Source organism: Sturnus vulgaris, chromosome 21 (genome assembly GCF_052056855.1).
Source record: "Sturnus vulgaris isolate bStuVul1 chromosome 21, bStuVul1.hap1, whole genome shotgun sequence".
Classification (NCBI taxonomy): domain Eukaryota; kingdom Metazoa; phylum Chordata; class Aves; order Passeriformes; family Sturnidae; genus Sturnus; species Sturnus vulgaris.
This window is the reverse complement of record NC_142263.1, coordinates 5,315,237-5,337,474: the sequence shown is the minus strand read 5'-3', so window position 1 is coordinate 5,337,474 and position 22,238 is coordinate 5,315,237. Positions and strand designations below refer to the sequence as shown.

The 22,238-nt window shown below is 50.8% G+C and overlaps 2 protein-coding genes, 1 long non-coding RNA gene and 1 other non-coding gene across 4 annotated transcripts; 2 read left to right on the top strand and 2 right to left on the bottom strand.

Annotated features, from left to right (window-relative positions):
- Window positions 1-1,002: 1,002 nt before the first annotated feature.
- On the bottom strand, window positions 1,003-8,169 carry LOC106853356 (argininosuccinate lyase). The gene is made up of 16 exons (XM_088177170.1): window positions 7,599-8,169; window positions 5,726-5,920; window positions 5,532-5,615; window positions 5,170-5,226; window positions 4,514-4,611; window positions 4,273-4,350; window positions 4,046-4,123; window positions 3,617-3,669; window positions 3,331-3,393; window positions 3,048-3,162; window positions 2,326-2,410; window positions 2,099-2,158; window positions 1,880-1,963; window positions 1,535-1,615; window positions 1,336-1,442; window positions 1,003-1,244 (listed from the first exon to the last, which is right to left on the bottom strand). The coding sequence occupies exons 1-16, from the start codon at window positions 7,611-7,613 to the stop codon at window positions 1,094-1,096; spliced, it is 1,404 nt and encodes a 467-aa protein (XP_088033296.1). The 5' UTR covers window positions 7,614-8,169; the 3' UTR covers window positions 1,003-1,093.
- A 534-nt stretch (window positions 8,170-8,703) lies between these two features.
- LOC148221505 (uncharacterized) lies at window positions 8,704-13,766 on the top strand. The gene is made up of 3 exons (XR_015807950.1): window positions 8,704-8,834; window positions 9,414-9,538; window positions 13,651-13,766. It is a non-coding gene; the product is annotated as an uncharacterized LOC148221505 (long non-coding RNA).
- LOC148221504 (argininosuccinate lyase) lies at window positions 10,040-17,967 on the bottom strand. Its single transcript, XM_088177171.1, has 17 exons — window positions 17,867-17,967; window positions 17,318-17,380; window positions 15,904-16,098; window positions 15,243-15,326; window positions 14,885-14,941; window positions 14,546-14,643; window positions 13,835-13,912; window positions 13,607-13,684; window positions 13,411-13,463; window positions 13,018-13,080; window positions 12,735-12,849; window positions 12,020-12,104; window positions 11,793-11,852; window positions 11,445-11,528; window positions 11,172-11,252; window positions 10,677-10,783; window positions 10,040-10,281 (listed from the first exon to the last, which is right to left on the bottom strand). Exons 2-17 carry the CDS (start codon window positions 17,327-17,329, stop codon window positions 10,131-10,133), a joined length of 1,401 nt encoding a protein of 466 aa, XP_088033297.1. The 5' UTR covers window positions 17,330-17,380; window positions 17,867-17,967; the 3' UTR covers window positions 10,040-10,130.
- Window positions 17,968-22,142: 4,175 nt separating this feature from the next.
- Window positions 22,143-22,213, top strand: TRNAG-GCC (transfer RNA glycine (anticodon GCC)). Its single transcript has one exon. It is a non-coding gene; the product is annotated as a tRNA-Gly (tRNA).
- Window positions 22,214-22,238: the final 25 nt, after the last annotated feature.

Below are 22,238 nucleotides of genomic sequence, written 5' to 3'. Positions count from 1 at the left end.
AGGGCGGGGCCTGGGCTGAGGGAAGGGCGGGGCCGGGGCTGAGGGCGGGGCCGGGGCTGAGGGAGAGGCCAGGGCGTGAGCCCGGTCCGGATCCCTGTCACGATCCCGGTCCTGGTCCCGATCCTGATCCTCATTCTGGTCAGGATCCCTGTCACTGTCCCGATCCTGATCCTGGTCACGATCACGGTCCCGATCCCGCCCGAGCAGGATGAACGACGGCAGAGCCCGACAGAGACCGGGCCCTGTCCCACGGTCGCCTCCGGACAAAGCCACGAGTGTCCCGGCGTAAAGGCGCCTCCAGGAATCTTCAGGCTCTATCCTGGATCACTGGATTTCATCGAGCGGCGAGTCCTTTCCTTTCCTTTCCTTTCCTTTCCTTTCCTTTCCTTTCCTTTCCTTTCCTTTCCTTTCCTTTCCTTTCCTTTCCTTTCCTTTCCTTTCCTTTCCTTTCCTTTCCTTTCCTTTCCTTTCCTTTCCTTTCCTTTCCTTTCCTTTCCTTTCCTTTCCTTTCCTTTCCTTTCCTTTCCTTCTTATTTATTACTTAGGCGTTTAAATGTGTTTATCACCTACTTCTACTTATTTATTCATTTGCTTATTTATTTACACATTTATTTATTTACTACAAAATCATTTAGGTTGGAAAAGACCTCCGAGGTCACCGAGTCCAGCCTATGACCCCACAGCACCCTGTCACCCAGAGCCACATCCACTCTTCCCTTAAACACCTCCAGGGATGGTGATTCCACCTCCCTGATCACCCTTTCTGTGAAGGAATTCCTCCTGATGTCCAACCTGAACTTCCCCTTTAGCACAGCTTAGGTTTACTATTATTATTATTATTATTATTATTATTATTATTATTATTATTATTATTATTATTATTGCTTGATTACTTTTGGTTATTTCTTTATTGCCTGCTTGCTTACTTCTATCTCTTTTCAGAGTCACTTATGGAAGCGCGAAGGTTAAAAGTTATTGGAAATGGCAGAAATTTCAGCAGAATTTTCAGTGAACTACAGACACCCCAGTGTTTATTAACTCCAGATCAGTGGCACAGGCACAACGCTGCAGGCACGGCATCTCTCCCCACACTCTAAGCCTGTTCCTTGAGCCTCTTGAGCAGCTCCCGCAGCTGCTCGATCTGGGCGGACACGCTGCTCTTGGCGGTGCCGCCCGCGGCCGTGTACTGCTCCACGCTGCTCACCACGCTGAACACCTGCGCCACATCGCTGCCAAACAGGGGGCTGGGGGCACGGGGGGGCTGTCAGGGCGCTCTGGGCTGCCAAACAAGGGGTTTTGGACGCTTTGGGGAGTTGGAATAACAGAGGTACAAACCTGATGTTCTGCAGCTCCTCCAGGCTGAGGTGGTTGATGGTAATGCCTTTGGTCTCGGCCAGCTGGACGGCCTTGCCAGAGGCCACGTGGGCTTGTCTGAAGGGCATCTGCAGGGGGAAGGGGACAGAGCACAGGGGACTCAGCTCAGTTCCTCTGCATCCAAAGAAATCCCTGCTCCAGCTCTCCCTCTGGTACTTACTCCCTTCCGAACCAGGTAGAGAGCCAGGTCAGTAGCCAACATCTCTGGGCTCAGCGCCCTCTCCATGTTCTCCTTGTTGATCTGCAGAAGAAGGATCCCAGGGACACGTTACCATCAGCTCCTCCTTGGGGCATGTTAGTGCTCAGGGTGAGGGGAGTTCATCTGGAGTTCTAAAAGAATGCTCTAAAACCCTGAGCAGCTGGCAGAGGAGACCAAAATTAGCAGTGTGGGTGAGGCACTGAAGAGCTTTTATTTGGCAACAATTTGGAGCCCTGCTCTCTGTGTTACTCACAGAATATGCACCATGATGATGTTGAATAGTGAGAGGATGAGAAGAATCCTTACCTGGAGGGTGGAAATCACTCCAGTGGCAACCTGGAGCACAGCATTCAGGGTGTCTACGACATCAAAGACGGCCTCCTTGTCCTCCTGTGTAGGAAGAGGGATAGAAATGGCTCTGAGCCAAGCTGGTGCAGCTCAAAACTCCCCCAGGCTGAGCAGCCCAGCTCTCTTGACTCCTCCAGGCAGCAGAAGAGATGGTGTGGAGAGGAACAAGAGCTCTACCTGCAAGTCCTTGTTGTAGGTGCTCGGGAGTCCTTTGAGCACCATGAGAATTGCAGCCAACTGCAGAGGGAAACAGGAGAGGCAGGGAGTGAGATACAGAGCAAAGCACAGCCCCAGGGCAGCTCCAGAACCCTCAGCTCTTTACAAAACAAAAGGCAAGAAAAAGGAGATTCTCCAGCCCCAGGAGGAGCAGTTTCCTCTCCCTCTTGCTCCTTTTTGGGGCTCACCCGTCCAAACACTCGCCCGGCTTTGCTGCGGATCAGCTCCAGACTGTCGGGATTCTTCTTCTGAGGCATCAGGCTGCTGCCAGTGCTGCAGGGAAGGTGTGTGAGTGCATTCGTGAGAAAAACCCTCATTTATACACACATATCAGTACTGACCCAGCCCTCCAACAGCAACGTGCAGGACCCACTTCACTGTACTCCTGTTTAGGGTGTGGGAAATCAGTGAACTGACTGAGCTGCTCTTTGATTTTGCATCTCGTCTGGAGCTGTCACACAGTCCCACCTCTCAAAGAGAAAATTAAAAGGGCCTTCCCCTCCAGGCTCCCCCAGGGTGGTATCAGCAGGTCAAACTAAGTGTTAGTGTGGCTTCCTGGAGGGAGGGCTGTGGTTGTGCCACCCTGCAGACAAGGAGTCTGTTGGGATTGCAAACCCAGCCAGGCAAGGAAGGGCTCTGGCACCATTCCCAGCACAGCAGGAAGTTCTCTCTGCCAGCAGCTCCTGGACAGGAATTACTGGGCTCAACACAGACTTGGTTGAGTTAAGGGAATCAGAAATAAGTGACCATTACTGAGGAATATTCACCCTGAGGGTGCCTTTGTGCCAAGCCCTTGGTGCTGGGTCAGCCTCGTGCACAGACAGACCCCAAACACTGCCTCACCCTCCCAGGCTGGGACAGCTGATGGGGAGAGGCTGAGGGAAGAGCTCTGCCCAGAGCTGAGACCTACCTATAGGCATCAGAGAGGGTGAGGAAGCCAAACTCGCTGGTGCTGTAGATGATGAGATCCTCGGCCATCTTGCTGAGGTGGATCATCAGCAGGGTGGCAGCAGAAAGGAATTCCACTGCAGGGAAGGCAGGAAATCAGGAGGAGGAAAAGGTGCTTGGACAACCCAGGGAACCCTGACTGGGGCTTTAGTTCCCAGTGCTGGATTTCAGCCCCTTTCTTAAGTGAACTGCAGAGGTGTCAGGAGCTGCTTCCCGCAGTGCTGGGAAGCTTTGGCTGTGCTCACCCACAAAGTCCCTCTCGCTGACGGCATCCATGCTGTTCAGGCTGATGGAAGCAAAGTCCAGCTCTGCAAGAAGGGGATGGACACAGGAGGTCACACTGGCCCTGGCAGGAGCCTGAATGCCCCAGGCTGCCCCAGTGCTGGTGACATTTTATCTATTCATTATCCTCCACTCTCTTGTTAAAATGCTGCAACACATCCAAAATAACATCAGGACAATGCACTGATCCTTCCCAAAAGCCCAGATGTTATGAGTAGTCCCATTCATCCATCCCAGGGAGACATTTACCACTGCACAGCAGCTCTCTATCGATTCCCAGGGGGTTTCCAGCCAGAGCTCCACTGCCAGGGGAGAAAGAACCAAAAGTCACACATGATATCCAAACTGATATCTGACCAAAACTGAGCTCTAGTGATCACACCTCTCTCCCCCCAGTTCACTTTGATGTCACAGTGTGGTCTGAGACTCATCAAACTCTGAACTCTGGACTAAACCAGAATTTCTCTCCCAAACAGGAAGAGTTGCTCAATGAGAGCCTAGCAAACCTTGATTTTCAAGGAGGAATAGAAAAATATTTCTATGGTGAGTCTTTGGAGAGGGAAGCTGAGCTGCAGTGTCTATGGAACAGAAACCCCAGTGGCTCAGGGGATGGACACATCTGCCTCTTGTCTTAGAGCAAAGTGAGGGCTGAGGATCACAATAAAAAATAAACTCTACCTTCCCAAAGGCAAGACATTGATCCTCCTCTTCACCTCTCCCAGGCGCTCAGAATCCCGGGTCAGAGCAACAGCGTGGCTGGGGAAGGACAAGCAGGAGAAAGAACATGAAGCCAGAACATGAGCCTGGACATGAGCCAGGGGACGCAGGGAATTCCTGTTCCAGTTTTCAGGGTTTGTCACCATCCCTGGCTGTCCCCGAGGGTGAGGAGGGTGGGAAGTGCTCACCTGAGCAAGAACTGGCTCCATCGGATGGGCTGAGCTTTCTGCAGGTGGGTGTAGCCAGGCAGGATCACATCGATTTCTCTGGGAGGGAAAGGACAGAGAGGTGAGCAGCAGAGACAGGAGGGCAGGGCCAGGTCCCTGCACAGGCGATCCTGCGGCTCCATAGTCACACAATAAGCCAGGGAGTCTCCTGCTCCAAAAAAGCCAAAGTTATGGAAAACAGGGGCTCTGGGAAAAGACTCACATGGCAGCACGTTCCACCAGGGTCTCAATGAGCCGCAGGAGGTGCGTGGAGATGATGGAGAGGGAATTCTTCATGAACAGCTTCAGGTCAGTCACAACCTGTGGGAGATTGGCCACAGCCAAGCCAAGCATAACAGGAGAGATTTAGTGACCAGATATTGCTCAGCAGAACCCCATGGCATTGTTATCCCCTCCTGGTTCTGTGTGATGGGAAGGGAAATCTTCCTCGTATGGAATACATCCCTGGGCACTGATTTGTGAAAGCTGCTGTTGTTTTCCATGGACAGAACCAAAATCCATTCTCTTCCATGGGCTTGTCAGATATTGCCAAATTTGAAGCAGAAAATTCCCAACCAACACATCCTCAGGAGGTCTGATTCTGAAAGATGTGTGCACTCAGCCAGCAGAGTCAGGGGTTCTGGAGGTTTTCAGAGATGTCAGTGGAATTTTCTGGCCTTTTTAGCACCAGGATGCAGCCCTGCAGATCCCACTCCCCTGGGTGGATGAGTCACTGCAGCATCATTAGTTTAAAGCCATCATTAATTTAAAGTGAATACAGGCTGTGTCAGGGCATGAGAGAGATGGCATAAAAATATTCAACTGAAGAACTGAGGTGGAGGAATACAGAAGGAGAAAAAAAAGAGATTCTGTCCATACCTGATCATTCCTGCTTCTGCCAGTGTGCAACTTCCCAGCTACATCTCCAATCAGCTCCTGAGGACAAGAACAGCATTTCTGTCAGGATCTCTGTGCTCTAAACAGCACAATCCACACGAGCACATCTCCCTGCCTGCAAGGGACTCAGCTCCAGGATCCTGTGAGTAACCATGGGATGTGCTCTGGGGAAGGGCAGGTTTGGGTTCTGTGCTTCTACAGCCCCAAAAGGGGGTGTGGAGACCCTTGGCTGTGCCCCAGGGAGTTCGGTGCCAGCAGCTCTAAAGGGATTTCACAGAGGGACAGAGGCACAAGCCCTTCATGTCAGGCAGAGCATCAGGAACGAGAGGCTGGAGGAGCCAAACCTTCAGCCTGCGCTCATTAGCAGTGTGGATATCCTCATCAGTTTGTTTCAGCACAAACACTCCCTTGGACCATTCCTCAGAGATCTGCAAACAGCAGAAACACCAGTCAGCCACAAGAGTTATTAAATCCAGGGAGGCTGCTCTCAGGTCAGGAGCCATTCCTTCACCTGACAATTTTTGAAGGAAAGAAATACCTTTTCCAGGCCACTCAGGATCTTCTCCAGCTCAGTTTTAGACAGGATCCCAGACTTCTCCAAGGCTTTGGCATAAGCCATACTCCCCTGGATGTCAACTTCAGACAGTCTCTGGTCATAGCTAATGGAAGCATTGAGCATCTCCATGATCGGATCTGTGCTTCCACTGAATCTTCCACCCCAGAGTTTATTCCCCTGAGAGAGAAAATAGCTAATTAAAGAGGCCTAATGACTTCAGATAAATCCTGTGCAGTAAATTATATCCAGTGATCTATTTATCTGATATAGAGGCCATGCTCAGCTCCCTTCAGTGTCACAGCACTGACCAGAAAGTCCCCTGGATTCCAGGACCTCAGGCAAGTGGTTGAAGAGCTGCAGAACACATCACTGCCAGTGTCATTTACCTCTGAGCTCCCAGGTCTGGCCCAGGAACCCTCCAAGATATTTTGCCTCTGCAGGACTCTGCTGGGAGTCCTTGAAATTAATATCAAGATGCAAGACCAGCAGAGATTTCTGTTTTGAGGCCTTGTAAAGGGAGGAAAAATTAATCAGTCAGTAGGATTAGAGTGAAATTAATATCCTCTAAATCCTTTTTGTGCTGTTTAACACAGAGATTCTTCTCTGACTGACAAAGAGCTGTGGGCCAGCACAAAAACAAAAGTGGGGTTTTCCCATCCAAAGCAGGATTCCTGTGGTGACCTCAGCCCCTGGAATGTGTCACCCACTTCAGGCAGTGACCAAAGGCTTGTGCAGGGCTCCAGCTGTGCCCCACAGCAGGGCGTGTGTTGTGTGGGAGCTTCTCCAGCAGTGATTCACCTGAGCTGTGTCACCTGCTCAGAAGCTTTTTGCTTGCCCAGGTAAGACAAGCCAACAAGTTTTAGTTCTGCCAAACTTGCACTGAAGCGGGTAAGAATTTTGCTTTGGCAGAGATGATTTATCCAAGATTTCAAAAGCAGTTCTCCAGTGCTACCAGGCACAAAAAAAGAAATGGAGGACACCTGAAGGAAGGGATTAAATATAGCTGCATGGCACAGTGGATAATTATTAATCTACTTGGTTTTTTAAACACCACTGGCAAGTTTCTTCTCATGCTGGTCACTCTAACTACCATGGACAGCAAGGAGCTGGCAGGACAGCTGGAAGTTGATCTGTACCAGGGCTTTACCAGCCAGACAAAACACTGTTGAGTAACCTTAAAAATGTTTTCCCTGGTGACTGTTTCCACGCCACTGTGCCTGAAAGGACAACAGGAGAGAGCCTGCAGAGCTGAGAGTGTAGCCATGTGTAAAAGGCAGCTTTGTTAGAAAGCTGAGGGAAGGCAGAGAGGGGAATCAGAATTGAAAAAGAAGTGTTAGAGCTCCTCAACACTCATTTGGTGCCCCCAGGAGCAAAATTAATGCTAAATTAAAGGCCATTCTAGAGGTTCAGCACTTGACTGGACCAGGAATATCCAGGTATAACTTCAGTATTTAAAGCTTCCCATCAAAGCAAGAAATGTATCAGCAGCAACATTTTAATATACATATTTACAATGAAGAAATCAAAGCTGAAAAATTCATTTTAGGCATGTCCAGGACTCTTTGGAGAGGTGGCTGAGCAGCCTGGCAGTGACAGGAAAGGGGAGCAGCGATTTGGAGAGCGGGAAGTGAACTCGCCGGGATGGCTGGTCACGTCTGGGCAGGGAAGGAAACTGAAAATGCAGCTTTTGTGCCGAGCAGTGTTTACCCAAGCTGCTGGGAAGCGCCTGAGTCCCAGGCACGAGTCGGCCTCTCCCAGGGAGACAGAGGCAAGAGGAGGCTCCGGGCCAGCTTCGCTCGGCTGAGCACCCCCGGACACCCCCGGACACCCCCGGGGAAGCAAAGATCGCGCTCACCTCGGCTGCTGCCATCGCGGCCGGGCGGGCTCCGTGTGCCGGGGAAACTGCGGGCCGGGACACTGCGGGGCGGCTCCGGACAAGGTCCCGGTCCCAGATCCGATCCTGGTTCCGATCCCAGCTCCGGTCCCGATCCTGATCCTGGTCACAGTCACGATGCCAGCTCCGGTCTCAATCCCAGCTCCGGTGGCGATCCCAGCTCCAATCCCGATCCCGGTCACAGCTCCAGTGTCGATCCCAGACCCAATCCCAGCTCCGGTCCCGATCCCAATTCCAGCTGTGGTTCCGAACCCAGCTCTGTCCCGATTTCAGCTCCAAACCCTGTTCCGAGCCCAGCTCCACTCCCTGTCCCGATCACAATCCCAGCTCCGGTTCTGATCCCAGCTCTGTCCCGATCCCGATCCCAGTTCCAATCCGTATCCCAGCTCCACTCCCGGTCCCAGCTCCAATCTCGGTGCCGATCCCAGCTCCAATCTCGGTGCCGATCCCAGCTGCAGTCCCAGTGCCGGTCCCAGCTGCAGTCCCGGTCCCAGCCCAGTCCCAGTGCCGGTCCCAGCTGCAGTCCCGGTCCCAGCCCGGTCTCTGTCCCGGTCCCAGCCCAGTCCCAGTCCCGGTCCCAGCTCCGCTCCCGGCCGCGCTCCCGGCGCTCCCGCAGCTCGTCCCGCCCGCGGGGCGGGGAGTCCCCGGGCCAGCCCCGCTCTGCTCCTGCTGTGCGGTGCCACAGCTTGTCCCTGTGCCTTACAGGAACGACATCCCCGTTTCCTTGTCCCCTTTCGGGGTTTGCTGTCCTTTAACCAGCCCCAGTGTCATAATCCAGCTGGGAAGGATCCTAGTCCCGGTCCTTGTGTCCTTGTCTGGAGCAGCAGGACACTGCCGGTGACATCCAGCTGCCTCTGGCGGCCCCACAAGGTCCTTTCACAGCTGGATTTCCAGTGTAGTGCGCTCAGTATCCATCCAGAGCAAGGCTCAGACTCTGTATGTAGCCACCAATTAATTCACTGCTTCTCAAACATTTCCACTCATGATTATTTCTTTTTCTCTTTCAGATTTCCAGGCTTGAGGATGCACAGACCATCACACTGTCTATACTGAGAAAAAACTCTTTGAACCATTTTGTTTCCAGTTTCCTTCTTTTTCTGGACTCCCTCACTTTTAATGCTTCTTTTTTTCATGTTCATCCTTTATGGATGGATAATTCAGGCTATGACAGGAAGTTGCTAAGAGCTTGTAAGAATGGTGAGCACGAGATTTTCATCCAGAATGACCCAGCTGATAATCAGCCTAAGTGAATTCCTGGCTCAAATGCCTTCCTATGGCCTGTAATGAGCAGGGGTTTGAGACCAAAACCCAAATCCCAGTGAGTCAGAGGGTGATGGTGAAAACCTGAAGACGTTGTGGACCACACTCTGTAACGTCTGTGGAGCTCCACAGGCCCCTCTAATCTAAAATATTTCACAATTTTAATAAAGCGGTAGATGGGTGGGAAGTACCAGTGACTGTAAACTACTTATTTAAGTAAGACACTAAAATGTAGCAATCTGCTGCTTCCCTTTTCCTTTCATTCTGGCCCTGTGTCACCCAGCACTGGCCATGAGGGACAATACCAGACTTTTGCTGCTGGGAGCCAGAGAAAATCTCTTCAGATGCTCAGCTGAAGAGAAGGAACCAGAAGACACAAACAGGAAAAGTAAGGGGAATGGTATGGATCAAGAAAGTTTAGTGTTGGAGAAAGAACTGTGAGGGGGAGATGAAGAAGTCTCTGTTCTTCTGACTCTTCAGGTATTTGTGTTATCTGTGGCTTTCTTGTTCCTTTAGCCTGGCAGCTGAGTGTGCAGAAGTGATTTCCTGGCCACAGGTGACCAGTCTGGAGAGTGAGACATGAGCCAAAACAAGAACACAGCAGGAGGAAAGGAGCAAACACAAAGGAGGTTTGTAGAAAGGTAATTGAAATGTGCTGTTTAAATGCCAAGAGAATGGATTTGTTTTAAGGCCAGAATAAGGAGAGACTGAGAGTGGTGAGAAGTTGGGGAAAAAAAGGGAATTTTGCTGTTGCTGATCCTTCTTCCACGTGTTAAAAACATAAATCTTCCAAAGGTGCAAGCACTCTGTCTCCTGGGACAGAGATTTAGCTGCTGGCAGTTTGTCCTGCCTGTGCTGCAGCCCTTGGTGAGGCAACACCTTTGTTCTTGCTGCTCCCTGTGTGTGTCCCAGACCTGCAGCTCTGAGTCAACAACACGCTGCTGCCTCAGCACGGGGAGAAGGGGCTGATAAAAACCCCAGCTCTGCAAGGCTGGGGTGGGACAGGAATTTTGCTGAGTAAAAAGGGACAAACCCAGCAAGACACACATCCCCATCTCCAAGGGAGAAACAGCCCAATCCTTTCAAACCTGGGCTGAGCTCAGCCCATCCTCACCCCGAAAAATCAAGACAGAAGAGCAGAATTTTCAGTGAACTACAGACACCCCAGTGTTTATTAACTCCAGATCAGTGGCACAGGCACAACGCTGCAGGCACGGCATCTCTCCCCACACTCTAAGCCTGTTCCTTGAGCCTCTTGAGCAGCTCCCGCAGCTGCTCGATCTGGGCGGACACGCTGCTCTTGGCGGTGCCGCCCGCGGCCGTGTACTGCTCCACGCTGCTCACCACGCTGAACACCTGCGCCACATCGCTGCCAAACAGGGGGCTGGGGGCACGGGGGGGGGTGTCAGGGGTGTCTGGGCTGCCTCACAAACCCAGTGTCTGTGGAGAGGCTGAGGGAGTGAGGACGGAGCCTTTTCCCCAGGGGAAACGCTCCTGCAATTCTGCTGTCTGACATCAGCTCCACCGAGAAACTTCAGAGCCAAACCCCTCTGGGGGTTTCCTGCTTAGGGCAGAAGTGTCTCCCAGCCCCTCCCAACAGCTCCTGCCCATGCCCTGCTGGAGTGGAATGGAGGTGGTGGTGTCCCCCTCCAGTGTCCCCCATCCCAGCCTTGACACTCAGGATGTTGAGGTGCTGCCCAGCCCAGGAACTTTGGGGCAGGCTGATCAGGGAGGCTGAGCCCTGCCTGGGCAGGGAAGTGAAATAACAGAGATACAAACCTGATGCTCTTCAGGTCCTCCAGGCTGAGATTGTTGATGGTGATGCCTTTGGTCTCGGCGAGGTGGACGGCCTTGCCAGCAGCAATGTGGGCTTGTCTGAAGGGCATCTGCAGGGGGAAGCAGAGGTGGCACTCAGTGACCAGGCACACCAGTGACCAGGCAGCTGGGCTGCTTTTCCACGAGGAAAATGGATGTGCTATTTGTTTTGGCTGGCCTGTTTTCCCTTAGGGCAATGCATGCTCAATCTGGCTGTGCTGGGGTGGAAGAAGGGAGGATTTAAGAATAAATTATGATCAAGTAATTTGGGTGTAAATTACTGTGAAGTCCCCCAGGCAGCACTGCCTGAGATGCATGTAAAGGATGTGTTTTCAGCTTTCATGGTTGTTGATTGCTCATGACCCTGGGACAGAACAGAGGGGCTTCATCCCAGCTCGTCACTGAGCAGTTCTCTGCATCCAAAGAAATCCCAACTCCAGCTCTCCCTCTGGCACTTACTCCTTTATGAACCAAGTAGAGAGCCAGGTCAGATGACAGGATCTCAGGGCTCAGTGCCTTCTCCATGTTCTCCTTGTTGATCTGCAGAAAGGAAGGGCAGATGTTATCTGTCATCAGCTCCTCCTTGGGGCACATTAGCTCTAAGAGGGACCAGAATGAGCACTATGGGTGAGGCACCAAAGAGTTCTCATTTTAGGACCAGTCTGGAGCCCTGTCCCCTGAGTTACTCACAGCATGTGCTCCATGTTCCATAGTGAGAGGATGAATCCTTACCTGGAGGGTGGAAATCACTCCAGTGGCAACCTGGAGCACAGCATTCAGGGTGTCTACGACATCAAAGACGGCCTCCTTGTCCTCCTGTGTTGGAAGAGGGATAGAAATGGCTCTGAGCCAAGCTGGTGCAGCACAACAGGCTGAGCAGCCCAGCAGCAGAGCAGGGCTGTGATCCCAGAGGCTCCTGCCACAGCACTCAGGGTGTCACCTGCAGCATCCCCTGCCTCAGCCCATCTCCCACCACACAGTCAGGGGCTGTGCTGAGAAATGGAGTGCTGGGACAGCTCAAGAGGAGGAGATAACTGTGTCTGCTCAGAGAGATGGTGTGGAGAGGAACAAGAACTCTACCTGCAGGTCCTTGTTGTAGGTGCTCGGGAGTCCTTTGAGCACCATGAGAATTGCAGCCAACTGCAGAGGGAAACAGGAGAGGCAGGGAGTGAGATACAGAGCAAAGCACAGCCCCAGGGCAGCTCCAGAACCCACAGCTCTTTATAAAACAAAAGGCAAGAAAAAGGAGATTCTCCAGCCCCAGGAGGAGCAGTTTCCTCTCCCTCTTGCTCCTTTTTGGGGCTCACCCGTCCAAACACTCGCCCGGCTTTGCTGCGGATCAGCTCCAGACTGTCGGGATTCTTCTTCTGAGGCATCAGGCTGCTGCCAGAGCTGCAGGGAAGGTGTGTGAGTGCACTCGTGAGCAAAACCCTCTGGCTGAAATCCCTGATCCAACCCTCTGAAAGAAACCTCTAAATCCCCTTTCCTTGTACTCCTGTTCAGGGTGTAGGAAATCAGTGAACTGAGTGTGCCGAGTTTCTCCTGTTGCCCACAGCAAAGCCTTTGGTTTTGCATCTTGTTTGGAGTTCCCACAGTCCCACCTCTCACAGAGAAAGGAAAAGGAGCTCTCCCCCCAAGGCTCTGCAGAGGTGGTGTTAGCAGGCCAGGCTAAATGATCTCAGGGAGGGAGGGCTGTGGTTGTGCCACCCTGCAGACAAGGAGTCTGTTGGGATTGCAAACCCAGCCAGGCAAGGAAGGGCTCTGGCACCATTCCCAGCACAGCAGGAAGTTCTCTCTGCCAGCAGCTCCTGGACAGGAATTACTGGGCTCAACACAGACTTGGTTGAGTTAAGGGAATCAGAAATAAGTGACCATTACTGAGGAATATTCACCCTGAGGGTGCCTTTGTGCCAAGCCCTTGATGCTGGGTCAGCCTCGTGCACAGACAGACCCCAACCACTGCCTCACCCTCCCAGGCTGGGACAGCTGAGGAGAATCCCTCACCAGAGACCCAAAACCTACCAGTAGGTATCAGAGAGGGTGAGGAAGCCAAACTCGCTGGTGCTGTAGATGATGAGATCCTCAGCCATCTTGCTGAGGTGGATCATCAGCAGGGTGGCAACTGAGAGGAGTTCCACTGCAGGGAAGGCAGGAAATCAGGAGGGGGAAAAGGTGCTTGGACAACCCAGGGAGCCCTGACTGGGGCTTTAGTTCCTAAAGATGGATGTCAGCCCCTTTCTTAAGTGAACTGCAGAGGTGTCAGGAGCTGCTTCCCGCAGTGCTGGGAAGCTTTGGCTGTGCTCACCCACAAAGTCCCTCTCGCTGACGGCATCCATGCTGTTCAGGCTGATGGAAGCAAAGTCCAGCTCTGCAAGAAGGGGATGGACACAGGAGGTCACACTGGCCCTGGCAGGAGCCTGAATGCCCCAGGCTGCCCCAGAGGAGGTGACTGTGAGCCCTTGAGCAGTCCCAGGAACACAAACAGGTGTAGTGGGGTTTTTGTTATGATCCCAGACAGGCCGAGTGCAGCAGGAGTGGCTCTTCTTCCTCCCACCTTACTGGCACTGCCTGTCTCTCTGCAGCAAAAATCCCAGAAAATGAAAGGCTCTGGCTTCAGGATGGGGCATTATGGTGCCATTCCCTCCCTCCCAGGTGTGACAGGTACTCCCATGCCCCTCAGTCCCAGGGAGACATTTACCACTGCGCAGCAACTCTCTATCGATTTCCAGCGGGTTTCCAGCCAGAGCGCCACTGCCAGAGAAGAAAGAAACAGAAATCATGCAATCCTCCTTTCATATCCATCCAAAACTGAGCTCTGGGAAGCAGGGAAGGCACCCCTGAAGACTTTACAGAGCAAAACAAGGCCCAATGATTACACAAACCATAGATCTTACCTTCCCAAAGGCAAGACATTGATCCTCTTTTTTATCTCTCCCAGGCGCTCAGAATCCCGGGTCAGAGCAACAGCGTGGCTGGAGAAGGACAAGCAGGAGAAAGAACATGAAGCCAGAACATGAGCCTGGACATGAGCCAGGGGACGCAGGGAATTCCTGTTCCAGTTTGCAGGGTTTGTCACCATCCCTGGCTGTCCCCTGAGGGTGAGGAGGGTGGGAAGTGCTCACCTGAGCAAGAACTGGCTCCATCGGATGGGCTGAGCTTTCTGCAGGTGGGTGTAGCCAGGCAGGATCACATCGATTTCTCTGTGAGGGAAAGGACAGAGAGGTGAGCAGCAGAGACAGGAGAGACAGGGACAGGGACACACCAGGGCTCCTGGCAAGGTCACAAACTGAGCCTCTTTAGCCTGTGTTGTGCTGGTCCATCTCCTGTCAGCTTTCCAGCCAAGCACACTGGGTTTAGCTGTTCCAAATTGGTGAATCTGCTCTGAGCCTCCCTGGAAATCTGCCTGGAGCAGCAGCCCCTCTGTGCCAGGCAAGGACCCCCAGCCCACCCCAGGTCTGGAGTGTGAGGAGCAGAGCCAGACAGGGAGGTAACACAGCTGAGTTTTTCCTCATACAGAAAAAGCTGAAATATTTTCCCCCTGCTTCAGATGAGTTTGGTGCCCTCTAAAATCTTATGTGGACCTCCCAACTCAACTCCTTTGCCAGGCATGAAGAGAAGTTTCTCTGAGGGATGAGGAAAGTTTCTGTGAAGTAAACTCTGGAGAAAAAGGGGCTGTTGTGTCCCCTAGGCTACCCCAAACTGCCTGGCTGTAACTCCCAGCATAGAAGACCCTGCTGCTGACCCCAGTGGGGTCACACAAAGGACAAACCAAGGAGTCTCCTGCTCCAAAATACCAAAGTTATGGAAAACAGGGACTGTGGGAAAGAACTCACATGGCAGCACGTTCCACCAGGGTCTTAATGAGCTGCAGGAGGTGTGTGGAGATGATGGAGAGGGAATTCTTCATGAACAGCTTCAGGTCAGTCACAACCTGTGGGAGATTGGCCAAGTCAGGCCACAAAGAATGTCACCTGTTCAGTGACAGCAAAGTAAACCCCTCTTGTCCTGTGTGATGGGAAGGTGCATCTTCTCATCATCTGGTCACATTTATATGGTAGTGACACAATTTCTTGCTCTCCAGGAAAAGTTCCAGAGGCCTCTCTGGACTGAGGTCTCCTGAAGTGAGGTAGAGGAGGAATACAGAAGGAGAAAAATAAAGATTCTGTCCATACCTGATCATTCCTGCTTCTGCCAGTGTGCAACTTCCCAGCTACATCTCCAATCAGCTCCTGAGGACAAGAACAGCATTTCTGTCAGGATCTCTGTGCTCTAAACAGCACAATCCACACGAGCACATCTCCCTGCCTGCAAGGGACTCAGCTCCAGGATCCTGTGAGTAACCATGGGATGTGCTCTGGGGAAGGGCAGGTTTGGGTTCTGTGTTTGTACAGCCCCAAAAGGGGGTGTGGAGACCCTTGGCTGTGCCCCAGGGAGTTCGGTGCCAGCAGCTCTAAAGGGATTTCACAGAGGGACACACTCAGCATCAGGCAGATGTGGAAGAACAGGAATAAGAGTTTAGAGGAGCCAAACCTTCAGCCTGCGCTCATTAGCAGTGTGGATATCCTCATCAGTCGGGATCACACCAAACACTCCCTTGGACCATTCCTCAGAGATCTGCAAACAGCAGAAACACCACAGTCACCCTGCTGTGCCTGGGGCTGGGAGTGTCCCCAGCACATCCCAGCTCCTGCCATTCCCAGGAGTCTCATGCAAACTTTGCCATTCAGGCTGCTCACTGCATCCTGATATTCCATCCTGCTGGTGGGATTCACCTCTCTATCCATCATGATCCTGCAGTGTTATGGAGGGTTTAAGCATTGCAAAGAAAAATTGAGCCTAAATGTCAGCGATTTCTTTAGTATCATCCACAAAGCTTTTCCTACAAAACATTGCACAGACTCACCGTTGTCCAGGGTGGGTGAGCAACAACAATGGATATTTTATAAAAGCACTTCTTGCTGCCTCCTCTTGCCCCCTACACCTGCTATGCATTGTCTCCTGCCAAGTCAGACTCAAAATTCCATGTGCCAGCAGGAAAAGGATGTTCTTACTTCACACTGAAATGATTCCTAGTGACTGCTCAGTCTGAAGAGGACGAGGACATTTAAAGACACTCTTTAAAAGAGCAAGGTGCTGTCAGGTAAGGAAAGATTCATTCCAGCACACGAGAGGTTGTGAAGGGAAGAAATACCTTTTCCAGGCCACTCAGGATCTTCTCCAGCTCAGTTTTGGACAGGATTCCAGCCTTCTCCAAGGCTTTGGCATAAGCCATGCTCCCCTGGATGTCAACTTCAGACAGTCTCTGATCAACAGTAATGGAAGCGCTGAGCATCTCCATGATGGGATCTGTGCTTCCCACAAACCTTCCTGCCATCATTTTGTCCCCCTGGAAGTAATGAAGGGAAGAAACACAGGTTTATGGATATATCCCCCAAAAATCAGTTCGTGTCCATCTCAATCCTTATCAAAGTAAAATTGAGGACCAGCTCAGGAATGGTTTTATTCAGTCTATACCAGCAAAACCCTGGACTTAGAGCATGTCACTGTCACTAGAATTTAGCCCTTGAGGTTACAGGTTGGTTTGGGGATCCTCCAAGGTATTTGACTTCTGCAAAACTCTGAAAATAAGCATCGGGCCATGTGATGCAAGACCAGCATGGAACTCCTTTTTAAGGCAGCTGCTGATCTCTGACCCTTTGAGGGACTCCTGACAAAAAAAAAAAAGGAAAAAAAAATAAAAAAAGGGTAAAGGAGTCGGGGATATAGTGAAAGATGTTCTCTGATCCTTGAAATATAAAAAAATCCCACTCTTTTAAGGAGACTAAAAGAAAATATTCAGCTGGCAAGGAGCTGTGGGCCAGCACGAGCCACACTCCCTGAAACACTTCTGTAACCATAAAGTGTCTGAAGCTACCGCTGGAAGCGGCTCCAGAGCCCACGACGTTGTCATGCAAAATTAGGATAAAACTGCTCTCAGAAAGGGAGGCCTGGGTGCCTTTCAGCGCTACAAATGTTGGGATGAGATGAAAAGGGAAAAGAAAAGCCCAAAGCAGCCCCAGAAGGGCTCGGCAGGTGCTCGGAGCCCGGCGGGCGGCGGAGCTACCATGGACAGCGGGCAGGGACCGCGACAGCGGCAGCGCTTTTCCCGAAGGATTGGGGCAGGGAAGGGCAGGAGGGAGCCTGCAGGGCAGGGTGAGGGCTCGGAGTGCGGGAGCTCTGCCTTTCAAGCGGGTTTGTCCGCAGGAGCTGCCCCAGGGGCGGAAATGGGGGGAAAAAACAAAGTTTTGCAGCTCGGGATGGGCAGAGGGGACAGGGAGTGACGGTGCTGCTGGGTGGGAAGGGTTGGGATGGGAAGAGGTGTCCAGGTACATCTTCGATGCCAGGATCAGAAGTGGGACGGTGGATTGTCCCCTTGTTTATTGAAACCCGGAAAACCACTCACAGAATCATTAAGGTTGGAAAAGACTTCCAAGATCAGCGAGTCCAACACTGCCAGAACCACCCCTAACCCACGTCCCCAGGACCACACGGACACCTTTCCCGAATCCTCCCAGGGATGCTGATCCCACCCGCTCCAAACGGAGCAAAGCCAAGCTCCCCCTCACCTCGGCTGCCATTTCGGACGACGTTTTGCTCGTTTGTGCAGCGATCCTGGCACCTGGTGCAACCTGCGGGACAGCGCGGAGATGCTCACCCAGCTGCTGCCGGGTTCCTCGGGCATCGCTCCCGGTGCGCTCCCAATTCCCCGGGCATCGCTCCCAGTGTGCTCTCTGTTCCGAGGGTATCACCCCCGGTGCCCTCCCGGTTCTTCGGGCATCGCTCCCAGTGCTCTCCCGGTTCCTCGGGTATCATTCCCAGTGCGCTCCCAGTTCTCTGGGCATCACTCCCTGCTCCGCTCCTGGTGCCTTCCCAGTTCCTGGGGCATCACTCCTGATGCGCTCCTGTCTCCCCGGGCCCCGGTCCCGGTGCGCTCCCAGTTCCTCGGGCATCGCTCCCTGCCCCGCTCCCGATGCGCTCCCAATTCCCCAGGCACCACTCCCGATGCGCTCCCGATTCCTGGGGCATCACTCCCTGACCCGCTCCCGGTGCGCTCCCGGTTCCCCAGGCACCGCTCCTTGCCCCGGTGCGCTCCCGATTCCCCGGGCACCGCTCACCTGCTCCGCACGCAGCCCCGGCCGCTCTGTGGCTCGCTGTTCCCCGGCCCCGCTGGGCCGCTTTTACAGCCCTCGGCTCGGGGCTGGCGGCTCGTCCCGCCCCGCCGGGGCGGGGTGTGCCCGGGGCCGGCCCCGCTCGGGTCCCCCCCGTGTCCCCCGTGTCCCTTCCCACCCCTGCGCTGCGGCTCGGGGACAGGGGTGGTTGGGAGAGGGAAGCTTGGGAGGGATGCTCTAGTGATGCTTCTTACCTGGCATAGCTCCTGCGCTGTGGACAGCTCAGGAATGTCCTTGGAATGCTTTGCTGGGAATGTCCCATCACTGTGTGTCACACCCCTCTCACGAGCAATCTTTAATACAAATATACCTGATCCAGTGCTCTGTCCCCATTGCCACCACAGCAAACACAAACTATAGACGGGAGCCTCGTGTTCTTTCCCATGTCTGCATGGATGAAACTGTTCACCCCACCTGGACAGATGATGCAGCCCCAGATTTTGGGCTCTCCTGCTGTCCCCAGGCTGTGGGGTCACCTGAGAGCCTCAGGCAGTGGTTGTGGGGCTTGGAGTTATACTTATGGCAATAACCTCTGTCTTAAACTCGTCACACCCTAAATATCATGGAATAAAGTGACTGATGTGAAGTACAAGAGACATTTTAGAGAAGCAAAGATGTGGCTCAGCACGAACTTCTCATTAACTCCTCAGACAGAGCATTTTGTGCAGCCCCTCCACGGGAAGCTGAATATTTGCTGCTACCTCCAAGTGAGCTCCTGCAGTGTAATATTTTGCCATGTGCATTGTCCAAACCTCTCACAGAGCTCAGGAAACATATTCCAGCTTTCTCATCCACGGTTTTGTTGGATTTTCCTCCCTTAAACTAACCTTAAACAGTTTTTTCCCCCTCCCTTAAGAAGTTCTTTTTCTACTGTTCTCTCAGCTCTACAGCTTATCCCCTTTTCCTTTTTCCACTGGGAAACTGAAACAGTTCTCGATCTTTTTACAGTCCTATTCTTTCCTCTTGTGAAATCCCTCATTTTTACCACATTTTTTATCTTCTTCACCTTTTCTAAGTATCCTTGTCCTTACTCTGGGCTTTGACAGGAGATTGCCAATGTGTTGTGAAAACATTAAGTGCTGGGTTTATAACTAGAGTGAGTGGGTGTAAATAAGATTTTGCTATCCTGTGTCTGGTATTACATGTGACAGGGGATATTCCATCCACATGGGATCTGTCAGCAATGCCACTGTGGATTTAGCAAACTTCCCAGGGATTAGTTGGCTTGGAGTGCTCTGCTCAGCTCCTGCCCCAGTGTGTATCCAGGAAATGATGAATTCTCTCTTTATTTTTAGATCAAACAGTCAATAACTACGTTTTCTGTATAATAAACGATCTAGAATGTAGATTAATATTTTTATAATGAGAGTGGAAGTAAAACAAAATACAAGCAGAATTCCTCAACTTAAAGATGAACATTGAGGAAATAGGATTTCTTAAAGATGTTTGGAGCTGGAGAGTTGAACTTTTTTTGAGGGGAAAACAGTAAAATAGCAATGTAAAACATATTTTCTAATGCAAACTGAAGTGCATTCTCATTACTATCTTCTCCATTTGTTCTGACTTAGATTCTCTCCACTTCCCATCATCACCTTTTAGTGTTTTATTTGAAACAGAAAGATTAACTTCAAAATACTTATCCCACAGTTAATACCAAGGAAGTTGTGAAGGAAAAGTCTCCCACTAATTTTCCTTTCTGGCACAGGGGATGGCAAATCATTCCTACATCAACATCCCCAGCTCCACCCATCCCCAGCTCCACCCTTCTCGAGGTGAAAATAAGTACTAGAGAGTAAATTGCCAATTCTGCAGCACAGAGAAGTTTAATTAAATATATTTGAATGTTCTCATAGATCTGAACTTTATTTGTACTTTTGTAATCAGAGTCTTTCTCTACTATTTCATTTTTTTGCTGGAAGAGTGCAATGCTGAGGGAGTGCAGCTCCAAAGGAGCTTTGGTGGCTCTGCAAATCCACTTTTCACAACAGGACTGTGAAGGAAAGGGATGGTAGAAACAGCTACAGTGCACCTTCTTTTAAAAAACATCATTTTTTAGCTGTTTTTCACTTTGGGGAAAGAAAACAGCTCCATGGGTTGAACGTGCAGTGCAAACGCTCTGTCAGCTCAGCAGGCACGGAGCAGTGCTGACATTTTTTTGTTCAAAAACCCCCCAACTTTGCTTTTAACAGATTTTTGAACGTAAAAGGCAAAAAAAAAAAAAAAAAAATAGACACCACCATAGGGTGCTGAGCGAAATGCTGAACACAGTAAACATCTTTCATGACAAAGAACACAAATACCCTGCAGATCTGCTGTCAATAGCAAGTCCTAGGCCCCCTGCTTTCAATAGTTAATACTGAGGCCCCTCTCTCCCCAAGCCTTGCTGGTAACAATCACAATGTTAAAATGTTGACATGCTAAGCACATTTGGAAAAACCCATGTCTGCATTCCCTATGGATGGTGTAGCATCACTGTCTAACACCTAAAGAGCAGCAATGAAAGGCAAAGTGACCTTCTCACCTCACCCCCTGCCCAGTTGGTTCTCTCTTGATATTCCCTCTCATGGTGTCACTGGAGCTGGAGCTGACCCATATTTGTGTTTACAGCCTACCAGGCTTCCTATCTCCACTGGGAAATGTTTAGGAGTATCTCTATTAGGGAAAAAAACCTCTTGGAAGAGGTGTTTGTGTCCCTCATCCCCAGCTGCGTCTTCATCATGGGTTGTAAAAGCAGCACTGATTGTAAAAACTTGTCAGGAAGGTGAAATTTTGGGGAAAGGGTGGAAAAAAAGTGTCAGGAAAGTGAAATTTTGGGGAAAGGGTGGAAATTAATATAATAATTTGCTGCTGGGGGAGAAGTATAAAGAGATGTAAAGGAGAATTCATATTATTGTGCTGAAGATTTGGAACCCTTACCTGAAGAGAGTGGTGAGAGGCAGGCAAGGATTAGCAGATTTCTGGAATGAAATCCTGAAATTTGCTTGTCTGGCAATACATCATTTTCACATGAAACCTGACATCCTTTCCCTTCTTTCTGGCAGCTGCATGTGGAGGGTTTGGGACATGGCAGAGCAGTCACAGAGCTTTTGCTGTGCCAGTTTTGGCCAATTTACAAGGCCAGTTAATCCTGACATGAAAAAGGGCAGCATCCATCACATCCTGTGCCCTGAGCCACACCAGCAGATCAGTCTGATTTTGGAGACCTCTCTCCTGGCTTTTTTTTAATCCATTTTTTTTTTACATTCAATTTTTTTTTAATTTCACAATAAATTATTCTGAAGTCTAAATAAACTTCTATTTCTACTACAATCTGTAGGTGATGGAGTGCACACGCTCACCAAAACTTTTTTTAGGGGTTTTCACATTAAAAGAGCTGAAAATCCTTTGCAGTTGGCTTTTAAACTTTTCCCAGCACTTCTATATCTGGTGATGAAAATTCTTGGAAAACTGGGATCTGCTCCTTGCCTGTCCTGGCACTGGGACTGTTCCATGCAGTTTGCCCATGTTACTCTGAATTGATTTAAGATTTGCAACACCCCAAGGAGAAGAAAAAGCTGAATTTTGTCTGGTTTGGTCATGGAGAAAAAAGTGTCTGGTGGGTTTTGTGCTGGAATTGCAAGGCAGAGATTGTGGGCACAAGGCTGACCCATTCAATTCCTTAAATCCCTAAAATGCTCTTAAATCCCAGCTGTAAACAAGCAAATATATCTGTATGATACCCCTTAGGGAGTTAGAGGTGCTGTATCTGCAGATAAAATTTTCCTGAGAGCTAATGCCAAAATTAAGGAATTAATATTTCCCAGGCCAGGTAATTTTCCTTGCTGTTGCATTAGGATTTTCAGCTGTTTGCACTGATTGAAATGTCACTGGTTTTACTGAGGATTAAAAAGGCTCTTGGAAAATTTAACAGCACATGGTTTAGATAGGAAAGAGTCACGGTGAGGGCTGGGGAAAACACGATGCTGATGAATTTGCTGAGTGCTTTAAAAGACAACAGAGTATTACACAGCTCCTTCAGCCTCGCAGCTAAAAATTTCATTTGAAAATACTTTCGCCATAGTTTTCCCTTAGTCACAGTAAACAGCAGCTAATTGCCAATCTGGGAAATTAGCTAATGACATTTTAAATGGTGTCATTTTGATCTAATTTCGGACAGAAATGACACAATTTTCTGTCTGACATACGCACAAAAGGTGCGACGGAGAAGCCGCTCTCATCACCGGCATTGGTGGTTCAGTGGTAGAATTCTCGCCTGCCACGCGGGAGGCCCGGGTTCGATTCCCGGCCAATGCAGTTGATCTTTTCTTTTCTCCCCTCT